The sequence below is a fragment of the Orbicella faveolata genome, unplaced genomic scaffold, assembly GCF_042242905.1.
Source record: "Orbicella faveolata isolate gen_17 unplaced genomic scaffold, um_ofav_v1 contig_35, whole genome shotgun sequence".
Taxonomy (NCBI): Eukaryota; Metazoa; Cnidaria; class Anthozoa; order Scleractinia; family Merulinidae; genus Orbicella; species Orbicella faveolata.
Genome location: NW_028301564.1, coordinates 13,522,985 through 13,541,264, shown reverse-complemented (window position 1 = coordinate 13,541,264; position 18,280 = coordinate 13,522,985). Strand labels below are relative to the sequence as shown.

General features: G+C 39.4%; 3 protein-coding genes across 3 annotated transcripts; 1 reads left to right on the top strand and 2 right to left on the bottom strand.

Moving 5' to 3' along the window:
• Nucleotides 1–1,564: 1,564 nt before the first annotated feature.
• LOC110055479 (OCIA domain-containing protein 1-like) lies at nt 1,565–9,381 on the bottom strand. The gene is made up of 9 exons (XM_089272786.1): nt 9,303–9,381; nt 9,151–9,211; nt 8,107–8,160; nt 7,310–7,354; nt 5,545–5,665; nt 4,140–4,213; nt 3,640–3,893; nt 2,868–3,024; nt 1,565–1,959 (listed from the first exon to the last, which is right to left on the bottom strand). Exons 1-9 carry the CDS (start codon nt 9,351–9,353, stop codon nt 1,916–1,918), a joined length of 861 nt encoding a protein of 286 aa, XP_089128912.1. The 5' UTR covers nt 9,354–9,381; the 3' UTR covers nt 1,565–1,915.
• Nucleotides 9,382–9,415: 34 nt separating this feature from the next.
• On the top strand, nt 9,416–14,720 carry LOC110055475 (uncharacterized). Its single transcript, XM_020761865.2, has 9 exons — nt 9,416–9,586; nt 9,712–9,800; nt 10,720–10,773; nt 10,981–11,045; nt 11,425–11,462; nt 12,447–12,526; nt 13,128–13,190; nt 14,097–14,147; nt 14,302–14,720. Exons 1-9 carry the CDS (start codon nt 9,532–9,534, stop codon nt 14,353–14,355), a joined length of 549 nt encoding a protein of 182 aa, XP_020617524.2. The 5' UTR covers nt 9,416–9,531; the 3' UTR covers nt 14,356–14,720.
• A 1,903-nt stretch (nt 14,721–16,623) lies between these two features.
• Nucleotides 16,624–17,895, bottom strand: LOC149103401 (uncharacterized). Its single transcript, XM_089273533.1, has 2 exons — nt 17,703–17,895; nt 16,624–17,594 (listed from the first exon to the last, which is right to left on the bottom strand). The coding sequence occupies exons 1-2, from the start codon at nt 17,819–17,821 to the stop codon at nt 17,240–17,242; spliced, it is 474 nt and encodes a 157-aa protein (XP_089129659.1). The 5' UTR covers nt 17,822–17,895; the 3' UTR covers nt 16,624–17,239.
• Between the last annotated feature and the right edge of the window lie 385 nt (nt 17,896–18,280).

Here is an 18,280-nt window from a genome sequence, read left to right as displayed (position 1 = left end):
ATAACATTTACTTGACATTCTACCAATAGACTGGACAGTGTTTCATTAGAATGAACAATTGCTAGCGATGATTTGAAAAAGCACTGGGATCTAATGTATAAATGAAGCCTCGGTTGGAGGTTGTCACGTGATTTGATTTGTTTAGTTTGATCAGTTCTACTCCAATCCCGGAGTACCCCTCGTGACTATTTGCTCCTTCCCCTGGCCTACCTCTCTTGTTAGTCCGTCTGCTCGACAAAAAGAGAGAGGCGAGTTACCTAAATTGTGATAAAAATTGTAACCTTGTACGCAATAAACGCTCTTTTTTTAAATCTGTTTTGCTGTTTTGGCGAGAAACGCTGTTCTAAAACAAACAAACAAACAAACAAACAAGGAAATATGTTTCTCAAACTCATTAATAATTCATCAAGTTAAAACAAAGAAAATCACAACCGTGGAGGAGGTTTGGATACCCGGTCTTAATAGACCTTTCCCGCATTCGACTACAGTGCGTTCGAACAATGGCACCAGAGCGAGGTTGGGGTGGACATTTTCATACATCTTCTGTATTTTTGTCCACCCTGACCTCGAGTTGGCGCCATTGTTTGTTGGAATGCGGGAAAGGTCTATTAGCACAGATTCTAACGATTTTACTTCTCCGTTTACTCCTTAGTTTTTGTTTGAATTGAGAAAATATATCAAACACTCGAGACAGTGTTTCATCGGCTATCCAAACATCTCGAATTTCGTCAAAAATACTCCGCTGCATGTCGTATTTTCAACTCTCTTCTCGGTGTTTGAATATCCCGATGAAACACTGACTCTCGTGTTTGATATAAACATTTGACAAATATGGATGTTCTGGGCAACGGGCTTTTCATGCGCCTTGATAGGCTTCCACACACGCCTAACTATTTTAGAACCTGCGACCATGCCAGTATACAAGTCACTGAAAGTGAAGAATGATCATCGCAGTTAATTTTCCAATTTAAGCAATTGGAAAGAAGAAGCCTGAAAAAAAATCCCGTTGAAGCCCTGATTTTTTCAGGCTTCTTCTTTCCAATTGCATTGGAAAATTAACTGCGATGATCATTCTTCACTTTCATCTACAACCGCAGTTCATATATGAATTATTTCATATAAACTTCACATACAAGTCACTGCTGCCATTTGTGATAGCCTATCACAAATGGTTATCACAACTGATCATAATTGATCATAACGGTTATAATCAATTGGTAACAGAACTTCATGTCGTCCAACTCTGGTTGTGCTATAGTCCAGTCTAACGATATCGATAACGATATCGGACTTCAGCTTCGTGGTTATCGACTTTATTAATCACTATAGTACCTAGTCACAGACGCAATAGGCCCTTTGCACGATCCGGTCACATGGTACAAAATCACACATGCTGGTGAGCAAGTTGCACAGTGGGACTTCCAAAACAATGCCACTCGTACCAGTCCACCTGGACCTGCCTTGGTTTTGGAAGTTCCACTGCGGAACTTGCTTACCAGCATGCGTAATTTTGTACCATGTGACCGGATCGTGCAAAGGGCCTATTGGTCTTCACTCACTGATCTTTATTTTTAATATCATTTATTTTGTTTATTTATTTTACAAGGCCACCACCAATACGTAACATTGTGTAATTCAAGTGGAAATTCCCCTAACAAAGAAAATATGTCCTGCATCTATACATGAAAACATAAAAGGTTTAGCAATCCTGCGGAGTTGAATGGAAACATATGATTTTGTGCCGTTGTTACAGTTTCCACAACCTCTACCGGTTAGGATCTTAGAATGATTTGGAGGAGGAGTCTAGTCTCTTAATGGAATGGAAAGGACCAGAAAATTTTAACATTAATTGATCAAAAGCCTTGGAAGCACAGGAACAGGAATTATGAAACCAGCAAGCTAGAAACCATCATAATCATTCCATGACGTCGCCATATTTGTTCTTCCTGGGCGATGGCCCTGCAAAAAGGAACATGTTAATGAGAACAAGCAGCCATTGAACGTTATCCGTTACTCGTTCGCTGCAGATAGACGCTACCTTGTCTCTGTCTTTCCCAAACTTTCTTACTGAGGTTTTAGCCGGCAAAGCTTGTTATTCTAAATATTTTGGTTCCTGTTAGCGTTGAATGTTGTTCTTGAGAAGCATATTGGATATAATCTACTGTTTTTTATTTTCGAGTGAGGCCTTTTAAACTACTCTGTATATAGTTAAGTTAACGTTCCAAGCTTTCGCCGATCCATGGCATAAGGGATAGATAATATTCTGGTGTAAAACTCTATTTAGTAAAGTTGGTAATGAAGTGTGATGTAACGACAAAGAATGCTGATGAAAAAAAAAAAAAAAAAAAAAAAAAAAAAAAAGGAACAAAATGACGCATTTAGGGAGTGTGAGATAAATGTACGATACTCATGATTTCTAAGGGCATTTTACGCGCTCTTGTGCTAAGCGATCGCTTATGTTTCAGCTGATTCTTCTTCTTTCATTTTGTTTTCTTCATTTCACTGTCTTCTTCATGTACACTTCAGTGGCGTAGCATTGTAAACTTGTGTTGACATTGCTTGCGCTTTATCTTCGGGGCCAAGGCAAAACGTGCTTCTTACCGCCTCCATCACAACACAAAAGTCGACAAAAGATGTGCACATCGTTCACTTGTCAGGGTAGCACACCTGAGAGTACAATGCAGTTCACTCCGGTAGACTTAAGAAGGCTTTACCCACAAAAAAAATACGTCCACAGAGACACACATTTCTAAAGTTAACTTGTGACTACTTGCGAACCATTTTGATCAAACTTAGAAACTAGAGGAAGCAAAATGTCTGGTACAAACAAAGCTATCATACATAATTATGTACATCCTCAATGATACCTTGCCTATATGAAGACCTCTCCCGTTGAGTGTTACTCCGCTGTCCAGTTTCCTGTCCACTACGGTCGTCACTGGTGTTATCCTGGTCAAACCATGACAGCGGTGCTTCGCTGGAACCTGGTGCAGAGTCCTGCTGACCCTCTCTTCTTTGCCTAGGCTGATAATGATTCAAGCTATCAGTTGCATTTGACCATTCAACACCGAGGTTTAACGTTATTCGAGGCATTATATTGCACTGATTTTGAGCAAAATAACGATTATGTGGAGGAGACTCAAAAGAGGTCTAAACATTTTGCAGTTATCTGATGATGTTCTCATAAACCGTTCGTTGATGAGGCTGAAGGCCGAATCAACTATCAGCCCCTAGAAATCGAGAGCGAATAATCTAATTGTTTTAGTCGAACTAAAACTGAAATTTGCTTCAAGTAACGGTTTCCAATTATTTCTCATCTTAGTATTAAACTTCCCGCTTTAGAAAAATCGCGTGGACTGAATTTTCATTTGACATGTGCAGCTGTATACGCACGCTCAACAGTTTCTGTGAACAATTTCGAGTTTTCAAACTCAAGAAACCGTAAATGTCCTTTCTGTATTCTCGGGAATTTGATTTTCCATTTGTTTCGAAATGTTCCTTCAAAACTTTGGAGAACCACATCATACCACTACAGTCCACACCAATGGCTAGTAATGCGTGATGGCTCAGCCAATCAGATTGCAGCATTTGCATTAGTTTACAAGTGTAGTTCTGCCAAAAGTTATTAACTTTGCTAACCTGTTCCATCCTTCTCGTAGTTACTGAAGACATGGTGGGTGGAGTCCATCTTTCACGGTGTTTCTTTCTCAGTTCTTCGTAACTTGTATGCTTGTTCTCTTTTTCTTCATCAACATCAAAGTACAAGTTCGGAGGTGTACGGACGTCTTCGCTGCTTGACCTGTGTTCGACCGGTGAAGCTGCAGTGTTGCTGGAAAGAGGGATGTTGTCACCTCTAGTGGGACTTTCATCTGGCGCGCTAAACCGGATGTCTCCTGTCATGAGAAATTCCAGGAATTATAGGACTTTTTCAAACATTCATTCACTGATTCAATTAATACAGTCACGCATTTTTCAGATCCGTATTCTTGTAATATGTAGGCATAGAAATTAATTATTGTTACGAGAAAGAAGGGTTTTACCAAACATAAACGTCTCTTTTAGGACTAGCCTGTTTACAGTACAATACATAAAATTCGCACACTTGCCTCCTGATATGTTCCTACAGTCTGAAAACTAACCTGGCAAACTCAAATCTTTCTGCTCCGAGACGCTTTGGCCTTGATTCCTATCAAGCGGCATTCCCTTCCCAGTCCTTGAAAAAGACATATCAACACAGCATTTTGATCATTTCACCAACAAACAAGATGTTCAAAGATGTTGAAAAAGTGTTAGAAAGTCAACAAAGACACCACATCTCAGACAGCACATCTCCCTCTGACCAAGAAAGAGGTGCAATCTCTTTATTGTACCTTGGATTTAAAGCACTGACTGAAATTAATTTGTTTCGCATTTTTTGACAGAGTAGATTGGAATAACTGTGGACTTATCAGAAGGCTGACGCATAAATTACAATATTTAGAGCTAAAAAGAAGTCACATCAGCCTTAGCTGGTTTAAATGCAGGTCCTCTATCCTGTTCGAATTGGAATTTGGAGATGTTAGTTTCTGTGGGAGAAGGAAAACTGGAGAACCCGGTGAAAAACCCTTGGAGCAAGGAGGAGAACCAACAACAAACTCCACCCACTTATGGCACTGGGTGGAATCCAACCTGGGCCACATTGGTGGGGGGCGAGTGCTCTCACCAGTGTACCATTCCCGTTCCCCACGGATCTTAATGATAAGTGCAATGCAACCAGCAAGGTTTTTTTTTTTTCAGCTCAGTCTTTAATGCATAATCTGTGGAGGTGAGGAAGACAAGTGCAGTAGATACTGGACAAAATAGATAACTTGTGTGTTTCTCTGCTTTTTTTCTAAATTTAAGTTTCATTGAAACAACATTCAAGTGGCAGGAAGTGCAGCGCACTGCTCAAAATAGGGTCAGGTGGTGGGCACTAGCGGATGACCTATGTTCCATCGGCAACAAAGAGGATTGAGTGAGTGAGTGAAGCAACATTCATCAATTCAAAGCATAAAAACCAAACAATTGTACAGTTGTAAGGTGATTCCAATATTTAGAATGGCCCAGTAAAGGCACAAATACAGACACACATACTTCCAGATAATACAAACCTGCTAGGCCTGTATGTACATACCATTGACCTCCCCAACTGAGTTTTGTCACCAGGGATTCCTTCTCACAAACAAACACAAATGATTCCAAGACCCAGTCAAAAAGACTGTATTCCTATTTTCAGTATTGGACTGCAACTAGCTTGCAACTGAGGCTAACGCAGGGAATCTTTTCAGATTCAAATGACATCCATCTCTTTTTAATGATATTCCCTGCATGAACCTCCATTGTAAGCTAGTTTCAGTCCAAGACCAATACAGAGAATACGAATATGACCTATTGACTTCAAAACCAGTGACAAACTACATTCTTGTATGCCAAATTGATGTTTTTCTTTTTTTCCGTCTCTCTTTCACCTGATCGACCAATGGCCAAAAATGTACAAATCATGCAACTACATGTATATGACCATACCTTCTCTCCATCAATTTGATAACACTTTCTTTGAGGTTGGAATTCTCTAACTTCATTATCTTCGCAATGCAAGTTTTGTTATAAGACCTAACTCCACCATAAAAGGAAATTGCAAACAGTCCTATAGAAAAAGAAACATCCAATATATCAGAACAGCCTCCTATTTTAAATCAATATCCTGCTCAAGCAAGCAAACCCTGGCTAACAATACAAAATGAGATGCAGCACATACAACTTACATACACTGTATAGACATGTATGTTTTTCCCACATCCCTATTTTAATTTGTAAATGGTTTTATCACAAAACAGATTACATTTGTATAATAAATTAATTAACAGAATCGTGCCTAATGAAATTAATGCATCGGCCTGAAAAAAAGTGGGGTACCCATGATGCTTTGCTGGCTTAAGAACTTGGGAACAACGCTAAAGGAGAAAGAACCTATTAACCCATTGGCTCACGGAGCTTTTTGCCAAAAATGCATTTTTTGGAGATTTTCAGGCTGGATATGGGCCAAATTAGTGCCACTCTACTCAAAAAGGCATTTGCAACATGACAGCATGCCTTTCTTTCCCTTAGCATCACGTTTTACAACATTTTTGCTCAGGCACGTGCAGAAATCAAAATTTTGAGATGACCTACATCTTTAGGCTTTTCGATTTTTTTTTACTCATTTTTTTCACCTTTCCTCTTTCTCCTTTTCTTTTGTTTTTGCTGCAGTGATTGACCTTCTACTGGGCTTGCTTCCAGTTTAAAACATTCTGAGAAAACATCACCGAGACAGGCGATTGTTGCCAAGGAGTAGCCACATGTAGTGGCAAGGAATTTTGCTCTGAGTTTTTTACTCAACTTATTGAGCATTTTTGCGCATATCCCAGGTTCCATTGGGCCACTCACTCTGATCTGGGTATCATTGGAAAGATCTTTTCCTCCTGCAGAAGTTGAGCATGGATGATGCCAATTTCAGTCAAAGGTGATGACGTCAGAAGTGGAAGAAAGGCCAAGGCTAGTCACGGTTGGTTACGGCCGGTGCAGGAGTCAATGGGTTAAAGAGTGTTTGGCTAAGTGCCAGTTTCAGTCTCTAAAGATTCTAAAGTGATGAATTCCAAAAAAGGCTTCTCCCTTTCAAAAAAATATCATGCGGCTACACTTAGAGCAATCTGGGGGGGGGGGGGGGGACACTTTGCATTAAACCTTGTAGAGGTATATGCAATTTTATACCAATGTAGATCAATTAAATCAGTTTTACAGTCAAGTTTGTTGCCCATTAAAAATGGTGACTGAAACGTGAAGGTACCACAGTGTGACTACTCTAAACAAGGACACCCAACAAAATTTTCTACAAATTTAATGAAATAAAAGTTGTGGAGGTTAACAATACATGTAGTTTCCCAACAAATTATTGATGTAATCAAGCTGTACATTACAAAAGGAACAGATTTCTGGTCATTTTGACTGGTAACTATTTTAAAACTTTTATAATCTTTGCCAGTGGTCAATTTGCAAAGAATTTGCTTCAGTGGCCTTGGTCGGAGTTGTCACACTGTAAAACAGTAGGAAAATAATGACTGCCAATCAGTGCCAACCCCAGCTTTTACTACATCAGCAATGCCTGCTTTATATAGCTAGGACTTCCTTTTTGATCTTTGGAGTGACTTTCAATCTGTATTTCTTATCCTGTCAACATAGTAAGGCAAACTCTGGCCATTTTGAAACATAAATAACAACCACTCAATACAATTCATGTAATCTTAAGTCTTACCCGTATATGCCAATCCTGACAACTTTTTCACTTTGGGTATAAAGCCTTAAAAAAAAATTAATAAGACAGGAAAATTAAGGTATGGACACAATCTGTGTGTAACAGAATGATCATAATCGGTGAGCAACAAAAATTTCGACATCAACTTGTCCAATGGACAAAATCTAGTTTCCCTTGGAGATATATGTAGAGTTAAATGTGATAAATTGCACCAGAGTCACAACCAATGTACAAAGAATGTTTAATGATCAGCCAGAGCTGATATTGGGGTTGCATGGGCTACTAAAACCCAAACCTCATTCTTTTGTGCATTTTACCCAGTGACAACTTCACTCATACATTCCTCAGTAAGCCACACCAAAATTTGCCAATTACACCAATCAAAAGTTTTGTGATATCGCAACCCCAAGTGTCAGTGATGTTGTCTTTTGTACTTGGCACACCCCAGGCAACAAAGTATGAAAAACGTTTCACCAAACTAAAAAAAAAGCATGCCAGGTCAGACATGCTTAAGGAAAAACAGTATTATGTAAGAATAATAACAAGCGTCCAAAGTTTGAAGTGATCTTGAAGCATTTAAAAGGCTTACCAGCAACTGCTACATTTTTGCAGATAAGCAACATAGTGGTTGCAGTCCAAACAAAAGGAAAGGACTGCAGTTTGGGTTTAAACAGCCATTGCTGGGTGAGGGAGCTCATAGCCTGACAATCCCAAATAACAGCTGTGAAGGAGACTAGCAAGTGGCATGTGGTAGTCGAGTCCAGTGGGAACATTATGCAAGGTTTGAATTTACTTACCACTTTTCACTGCCTGGCTTATCAAAACTACAGAAATAATACCTGCTGGAAAACCTGTAAATGAACAATTGTGATATCACCTATTAGACAGCATAACCGGGAGGGGGGGGGGACCAACTCTCCTTTAGGGGCTGGTGTATGGGATATGTGGGGTCCGAAACGGTATGGTCTTTCAGCCATTTTGGTCATAAATAGAGTATTGATTTTGGCCATTTTTGTCATAAACAGGGTATGGTTTTTGCACTATAGTCTTGAATTGATATGTCTTTAAGAAGAAGCTACTTTTTCATCATTGTCAATAAGACCATGAACAAAAACCCTTCACAAATTATGTTTACGACAATTTAACATTGCTCTGAGCTGGGGAACTAATTGTAAGGCAGGTTTGAAACCTGCCTTAAGGATCATATCATAAATAGGGTATCCAATTTTTGGTCAGGTCATAAATAGGGTAGGGAAAATTGAAGATTTTGTTTATAAATAGGGTAAGGGTTTTGGGAAGTGTGCTGCACACCCCCACCCAATTTTTCTGGGAGTACCCATCCCGGAAACAATAACAACATGGGCACTACCTGGAGGATAAACTGGGAGTTACAAATTTTTGTAACTTTTTTACAGTCAAAAAGGGGTAGTAATAATAACATCAGTGAAGAATACCAAGTAAAGTTAGTGTTACCCGGAAAAATACAGGCATGTGGTCAAACCACTTAAAGTGGATACCATAATGTTAACAAGGGAATAGAATAATTATATCTCTGCATAATTATGGTGATTACACACAATGAACCAGTCGACTGAAATTCCTTACCCTAACCTTTCTACCTTGGGCGTGGCTAGGGCAGAGCCTGGGCGATTACCTATGGGCAACTGGGAACAAGGGGTGTTCTGGTATATATCTCACACTTCACAATGATTATATCCAAGTACATGTAGTGACTGTTACTGTATCTGTTATCGAATTAGGAACCATAGATCTTTTATAGGATGATAAGTTTAAGCTTATAAGCTTTTTACAATCATCTAAAGTTAGTTTAATAAGGTTACCTCTGAAGAAAATACTATTTCTTGTACATTCTTTAAGAACTGCTCTTTCCTCATCAGTGAGCTGATACAGAGATAAATTAATAGATACTATAAGTAGAAAGAAATTGCATGAATTTAACAGTCCACCATTTCGTTTTGGTATAAAAATTTACCTCAATAATTGCGCCTGTTTGTGTAGCTGCTCCATCAGAAGAACCCGCCATATTGGATTATCTGCAATACGTCATGTAAAAGTCAATGAATTTCTTCTTGCGCGCATTACCGCTGGTCATTATTTCCTTCAGTCAACAATCGGCTCAACAATCAACAAAGCGAAACAAGAGGAGAATTTCAAGAAAATTCGTGTGGTTTTCGCCTTGTTGAACGTTGCTTTACTTAAATATGAGGATGAGTAGTGAAAAGAGAACACTCTGGGTGATTGTAAGAGTAGGAGATGGTATGCTTCCAAAGCCCTTACAAGATGCTTTTTGCTAAACATCTTGCAAGTTTGCTGTTATTAGCTCAGGACGAGAAACTGAGATCATATTTAACGTTCGCTTTACTTGCCTTTTTTTCAAATAGTTACGTCTGATTTAAAGAGATTCCAATTTAATTGCGCGGAAGACGTAGAGGAAGAAGACAAAGTGTATGAAAAAGCCAAGTTCCTGGAGGTGAGACGTTTTCCTAGTTGTCCAATTTTAAATATTCCAGCTCGATCAGTGACAGGGAGGTAGCCAGTATGAGGCAAACCAAGGCACTTGCCGTAGCCATTTTTTTGTTGTGGTGTTTTTGTTTTCACTTTTTGTTTTTTGCCCTTCTTTTGAAGGACGAAAGTATGACACTGCCAAATACCAATGGACATTGCCTCAGTCATAATTAATACTTGATTGACACTGACTCTAAATGACTACACAGCCCTATTTTTTTGGTACTATAAGACTGCGGTGTATGATGATTTAAAATTACAGTCGAACCTGTATTAAGCGGTCACCTTCAGGGAATGGCTAAGTGACCGCTCAATACAGTGTGACCACCTAATACAGGTTCCAAGAAAAACAGATCAAATACAATCAGTGCTGAAAAGACATTTGACCTCAAATTAGAAACATCCATTGGTGGCATTTTAATGATTTGGGAAAATAATCAAGGAAATCATTTGCTGTACCTCGTGTGTTACATTATTTGAAACTGTATTAACAAAGTAATTGATACCGTGTGACCATTTAATTAATACAGACAATAGAAAAAGTCCTGTTAGGTTTTTCGCAAATGGTGACAGCAACCGCTTAATAGAGGTGACCGCTTAATAGAAGTCAAAATTACATTAATTAAGGGATGTGATTTTCAGGACTTCGAAAACTGACTGCTTAAATACAGGGTGACAGCTCAGTAAAATATGGTGCTGCTTACTACAGGTTTGACAGTACTTACAAGATTCACCAATGGCCCCATTCTGTTCTTGATTATTTAAGTCGAAGGTGTATGGAAGAAATTAGACAAGAATAATTTATTTCATTGATTGATTGACTGACTGATTGATTGATTGATTGCTTGGTTAATAATTTGATGGATTGATTGATTCATTGACAGGCTCTTACTAAACAACTTGGCTTGTCAGCAGTAGGAAAGACAAATGTCCTCAAGGTTTGTATTTTGTGTTCAGTTAAACTGCACTGCATGCTCTCAATATTTATTTGTTTATTTCTTGTAAAACATTTAAAAATACACATACATGTAGGTGGAAGTCTGAGAGCATGGGGTTTACAACTGGCTAGCAGGTTGAGGTAGTAATACTGTAGTTCATAGTAAGATGATTTTGTGGATTTTTTTCATTTATTTACTTCTACTCAGTTACGGAATGCAAGAGGATCTCTTATGCCTTTGAGCAGAAGGACTCCTGAAAATACTGTAACAAGGTTGGTTTGCAGCCCAGGTATTAACTATTAGCTGGCAAATTTCCCCAAATGACACATTTTTCATCCAGTTACATAAGAGGGGCACTGTTATTATCATCTGAGCTAAAATCAATGAGGAATGTACTTTTTAAGAAAATTAAAGTGCATAATTGAAGCCAAAAACCTTTCTGAGTAATGGTTTCTAAAATTTACGTACAGGTGTGTGTAGGACTTGAGACATGATTGTGAACTTGAAGCACTCTTTAAATTGACAATTTTACCTGCCAAGCTGATAGTTACCCTCTCTTTACTGTATATGGATCAAAACTTTGCTTTCATGACTGATTAAGTTTAAAGCAAGACAGCAATTGAAGTTAAATTTATATTTGAATTCACACAGCCCTTACATTCTTGAAGTATGTGAGAGACATTCTTCAGGTAAGACAATTTCAAATACATTGCCATATTTTTATTTCTTTTTAAGAAGTCAAGTTGTCTTTCTTTTGGGAATGTACAATCATGTAACTTACCAAATGTCACTCAAGAGGAGATGTAAGTTTGTATCTAACATCAGTGTTGGAAATGAAGTTTTGACAGCACTCGCCATTCGGGCAAGTTACTCTCAAAATCCACTCGCCTGGTGTAACTTTCACTTGCCCAGAAAGAAGCCCCCTTCTCCAGAAAAATCTCTGCGGCGATGATTCACAAATCATATGTTTTTTCGAGGTACACCACTGAGCTTGCCATTTTGTGTTGGGCTTTCTTGTTCTGGTCCATTTATGAGATGCCTCCCTACGATCTGAAGGACACTGTACGCTAACATGTGAAATGATAGTTCTGTGTTGTGCTGTTGCTACTCACGACCGTATTTTATGCATTTTTGGGGGGGGGGGGGTTGGAGAGGGGGGGGTGCCTTAACAACAGAAAAATGGTGAGTCTTGGTTAGATTAGCATTCATGAATTCATCATTCATTCAGGGAGTAGACTACAAGTAGTCCCTCTATTGCTTAGTCTGTCGTGTGTGATGCGAAAGAAAGCTGCGAGAAAAAATGGGCGCGCGAAATCCTGGCGGCGAGGAGTGCGCCTCCTTTCACACACTCCTTGTCCCCAGGATTTTGCACGGCCATTTTTTTCTCGCAGTTTTCTTTCGCGTCATGCATGACCGACTAAGCGAATGAGGGACTACTCATAGTCTATTCAGGTGGAGGGATGATTTTATTTCTCATTTTATTCCAGTCAAGATTGCATCTCCCCTCCCCCCACTTCAGTGATGTAAAAAATTGTACCTTTTGGGTTTAGCATGAGTTCATCATTGATTCAGGGGGCAGGGTGGTTTTATTTCTGATTTTATTCTGACCAAGATTGTAATTGTACATGGAGGCTGATCGAGAGTTATTTACTGCTTGTTTGTGTTTACTATAGTAAAGCCAATCCCCCGGCGAGTTGATGTTGCATGTTACAATGAGACTTACCAAAGGAAGTTGGAGATGTTTACTAAGAGGGTGAGTTTATCACTTGTCCTGATTTGCACCATGCATTGTTTAGATATTGTGATAAATACAGAGCGCTGACTGGAATGATCTTTGTGACTGGATGTGCATGGACCATGTTACGAACTGCAAATTCAAACCACCATTGAACCAAATCATGTCACATCTACAGTAGGTCTAATCAAGTAAGTTTAATTGGCTTAGTGTGGCCAGGGCCAGCGCTCAATTTTGCTTTCTGTAACATGAAGGGTGTAGGAGTTTGTGCTCCTCCCTCAACTGATAGTAATTCATTCAGCAGTCTCTGTAAAACCAGCATCTTTGTACAGTCTCCCTTGACTGCATGTAACAATAATATAAATTTTTACCACTAGCAGGTTATAGTTGTGGTTAGGGAGAGAAAATGGGGACCGAGTAGTAAAGGTGCATTCACAAGGAACACTGCACTTCACGGGAGTGGACGCTAAGACCCTTGACGAACCACTTTTACTGCCTTTTAGACTACAATTATCTAAGACCATTCTGAGATGAAGAAAGTTTTATTAAATTTTACAGATGTTACGTGGAGTATTTCAGTCAATATGTAACTTTTGTTGATCTCATATGTAATTTGCAGATTAGCAAGCTAGAAGACACTGTTCCAAAGTTATCACTCTTGCGAGATGCTAAACTTAGCGCCGTGAGTAACCGATCACACATTGTGCAGTAGTTATATTTTTAAGAACATTTTTTTCAAATTCGTGAGAACGTTATGTGGCTCAGGAAGACTATACTAAAAACGTCTTGAGTTAATGAAGTTGCTCAGAACATAACCAAGGCTGAAATTTGGGCGAGAATAACAGGATAGCAGTTGCAATAAACAGTCCAAATAGGCAAGTATGGATCAAAGCAACCAACATTCAAATCGAATTTGGAATTGACATTGTCATCATCTTGGGTTTGAAGTCATCTAAAAATGAAGCACAATTAGCATTAATCCAAAACAGTAACTGCATCTCCATGTACAGCATCCAATACATGTACACCTTTAAAGTCACTGTATTGTTGTCTCTGACAAGTGCTAAGGTCCCAAGCCGCAGGATTTCATGTACATGCGTTACAACAGATTTTTTGACCGTAATTCCAGCTTTCAAATTCACCGTATATAGTTACAGGGCATTATAATTCGATTTTCTTGCGATCGTGTGACGTAAATGTTGCAGAAGCCTGGAACTTAGTCGTCCTTCGTTTTTTTCTCTCGTTTGCCGTCTTTTTTTCGCTCGTCCATAACTACCGAGAGCGTCCTCCGTCGTGACGAGCCAACAATGCTTCGCTTTCCTGACGAGATACGAAGTGTCGAGCGTAACACGATCGCTTGGTGTCACGTAGATTGATTTGCGTCAATAAGATCCACTTGTGCAGTAGATTTAGCTGGAATTGCCGTCAAATAAGACTCCGTTGCTGGGCCCTGTACACGAATCTAGTTTTATTCAACTTTTAGTGTTTTTGTTTTTGTTTTTGTTTTTCCTTGGTTCCGCGTTTGGGTAGATTTACTATTGATTTTGATTTATTAGTGACTGTCATTGTTCTTCTACTTTACAAATAGGAGATGAAAGACTTGGAGGTGCGATTGCAATTTCTGCATTCAAAGCTTAAGGTGTGTACTCACAAACCCCTGATAAGTTCTCAATGCACAGGTACACGTAGTTTAGCACGTGTACAAGGTTGCATTCGTCTATGATCCTGGTTTTTGCTTTGTTAAATGCGTGATGATCCATACTGATAATTTGATGTCTCCATAATTTCCACAGGAGGCAGATTCACGGCAGTGGAAAGGCATGTTTACCAAACACCCTTTGTGGTGAACAATCGGGAAGACAAAAACATATTTATCCAGCTACATACATGCAGCTTTATGTCATGTATCGATCCAGCTTGGGACTTACTGTGGATTGTGCGTCATTTAATATGAAAATGATATACATATATGTAGACATGCTATATGTTAGCCTACGAAACGGAGCTGTATTAAACTCCATATGCACGCAAGATCTGAGTAGTCTCTCAAAATAATTCGTTATGTAGACATGCTATGTACACCTTGATATTAAGATAGATGCAACAGCCATTTTCCTCTTTCCTTCAACCTGCAGTGTTGAAAAACGCCCAAAAGGCCACAGGGAGCCCTCACATCCGTTTAGAGCATGAATAAAAGATGAACCTACCTTTATCGCGCGTGTTTTGTGTTTTGTGGCGGCCATTTTGAATTTTTAATACGCGCGCGGTATGCTAGTGCGAGGTCTGGAACCGAAATTACGGAAAATCGATCGGAGCCTGCTCGGAGCTCTAAGTAAATGACAAGGGATGAAACTGAAATGATAGCGTTCTAAATTTGCATTAGTTCGAGGAGAAATTTACTTCGTAATTTAACGAAAATTACTCTGTGGGAAGAAGAAGCATTAAACTAAATATATCTACGCTCATTTAGTCCAAACATCTAGAAGGTCTGCGATATTTTGGCGTTGTTTTAAACAACTCGCTTTCGCACTATGTTTCTGCCAGTTGGGGGTCACGGAAGTGAGAAATGCGAAACGTTGATTGACAGAATCGAAGCGGAAGTGATAGTGTCGCTTGTTCTGATTGGTCAGTTCTAATTCCGGAAGTTGGATGATTTTATTCCGGAAATAGAATGCTGCCACAAGGCCAAGGCCAGATATTCCCGATTTATGACGCCACACTGGCGGGAAGAGTTCGAAAGAGTTCTCATTTATTTGGAAGAATTCAGGAATTTCATGACTGTTATGTTAGGAAATTTCTTCCACCTGACAACATGAGGTAAGTATTAATAGTAGGAGAAGATTTTGCCAATGTCAATCAACTCTAAGGTAATTTTGTGATTTGAGACGGCGAGATTCACGTTAATTGGCGACCTTTTCGGTACTGCGATTCAGATCAGCTTAAAAATTATGTTGCTGTTCGTTTGCCTCTAGCGGTTTGACTGACTGTCAAAGGAAAGTGCTGGATGTCGTTTTGGCTGGCCACAATACTTTTATTGCTGGGGCCGCCGGTAGTGGGAAGTCCCTCCTCATGAAGCAAATTTGTGAGCGTACAGAGAAAACGGTTTGCGTGACAAGCACGACTGGACGTGCAGCGAAGGTTTTAAAAAACAAAGCCAAAACAATCCATTCATTTGCGGGAATTGGTGACTGCCACGAACCTAAAGAGGTATGTTGTGTGTTTCATGTTTATCTGGCTGCTTTGTGTGTGTGTGTGTGTGTGTGTGTGTGTGTGTGTGTGTGTGTGTGTGTGTGTGTGTGTGTGTGTGTGTGTGTGTGTGTGTTGGTTTCAGAGAAATAACTGATATGTTTGAATATATGGGTGCACGCTGCTGGTACACGAACGTAACAATGCAATGCAGGAAATTCGTATTATTGTAGAATTTCAACAATTTTTTTATGAAGTATAATCGGTGAAAAGAGCCTGGTAAACTGTCCTGATCAAAAGGCTAGACTGAAATCCTACTGTGTGTTTATGCTGAAAAACAGCGCGTCGCTTTTAATTGTTTGTGTGCGGCTGTTATAGTTGGGGTCACTTTTGCATTTGCTGCAAAATTATTCCTTAATTTCGTTATGTCATTGAAGCACAATATCTAAAGTTAAATTGATCACAAATTATCCGGCTGAATATGGGCTCTGAAAACAGATCATTGAAACAGTTGAAGTTAAGGAGGAATCTTAAGCCGGTCTGTCGGTTTTCCCAATGATCAAACATTTTCATACAATGTGCACGTCATGATGGATGAAACCCGCTAAACCATCAAAGCTTCTTTTTTGCAATGCACATTTAGTGTAGAATTTTTAACTCAAACATTTTCATTCAGCTTCTTGCTTTAGTGACTTCAACTGCCGAGGATGACGGATGAAAATGTTGATCGTTTAAAAGTGGCCGGTGGTTCCACGGGGCCTTGAAAAAAGATTAAACATTCACAAATACATTCATTACAAGCGATAAATCGTTCGCTCTTTCACACAAAACCCGTTTTATTCCATTTTTCCTTGGATTAACTCGATTGGGCCGACTTTTCCGTGCAATTTTCTTGTACTGGAGTAAATCCGAATCATTTTTTTTTTCACTGTACCGCGCGCCAAATCATCTGACATGAAATGGCTCTTTATTCCACTCTACTCTTAGTCCGATTTCTATTTAAATGCTTGTGAAGCCATAAAACGTAGCCAGTCCAAATTACGATATGTCGATTTAAATCTGTTAGGTGATTCACGAGTGCTATAAACATGTACATGTAGATCTCAAACACAACCCTCTTTTTACGCTGAATACTAAGCCGTGACCTGAGGTCAAGGTCACCGCGGCCGTAGAACATACAAGGTCAACTAATATTTATGACCAGGAGTCCAAATTGTTTTAATTTTAATTTTTGTAAATCAAAACAACTTTGCCATTAAAAACCACGATATGCCGATTGAGAAGTGCTAAGCTACCTGTGGATCTCACATCTCTCTTTGTTAACACTGGGCATGGAATACAAAGCGCTCTGGAGGAAAAGCCACGAGTTCGCGACATCATGCCTTGGTCACATTTAATGTTCGAGGCAAACCACAGCGTCTTAGTAGATCTTCACCGGAAAAGGCACTGCTTTTTTCAAAATACTTTTAGTTCACCATGTTCAGAAGTAGAGAGAGCTCCTAGATGTCGGTTCCACGGAAATTCGTTTACGTGACAATTCCTGCGTTACAGTGTTGTCATCGGCTCTCGCTGCCGAAAATAGACTGTAAGCAGTCTCTGTTGTTTTCCTAGAGTGACACCATGAATAGTAGAAGACGCGACATCGCAGACAAGGGGATAATTATTCTTCTTTAGCCCAAGATAGACACGAGTAGCTGGCTTCCCTCGTTCAGTTCTTCGTTTGGTTTTCGTGACATTTGGGAAGATCTTTCTAATTACACGACCAAATGCACTCGCATCTACTGGCTTCAAATCCGGGCAGTTTTCTTTCGCCTGCCAACCATTCGCCAAATATCTTTCGTACAACTCCGCACAGGGCACATAATTTCTTTCATTCGCCTCACTGTAGTTTTCAACCAGCCTAGTTTAAGTCGAGAAAAAATTTTTTCACTACCTGACTGACGCGTACACCATCGATCTTCATTAAAATTCGAGTAGCGAACTAAGCCTCTTGAACTTTTGTACTCACCATTCCGTTATTTTAAGTTTGTTTCTCGACTCAATGTTGATTCCTTCACATTCCACAGCGCTGGCTGAATTATTTTTCAAAACATTTGCAACATTAAGAGGAGGCCATTGGTCCGCCATATTGCAACACTTTGAACGCACGTCACGAAACCCGCATTTTGACTTCCGGTCTCTCTTTCACATCCTATTTCCGTTCCCCCAATTTTCCCGCGCTTTGAGTCAGCTACATGTAATTACTTCGAGTTTTGATTGGTTCACTATATTGCCTGTGTCCTCTGTGATTGGCTAGAGTGATTACTTTGGTTTTTGTTTTGCGACACTCAATTCAAAACCGCTCTATAAGTTGTTTTCTGCGAAATGATGGAAATTACAAAGTATGTAAGATATGGTGTGAGAAATATTAGTGTTAATAAAATATTTATTCCAAATGGCAGTAAACTCTATTTAGTAACGTATAAAACGCTCGACCAGCGGCGATTAAAAAGAAATCATATTGAATTATGTGGCGTGCTCTGTAATATAGATGATGACTATGATAATGGGTAGCTGGTTTCTGGCTCTATGCCAAAAAAGCTTAGG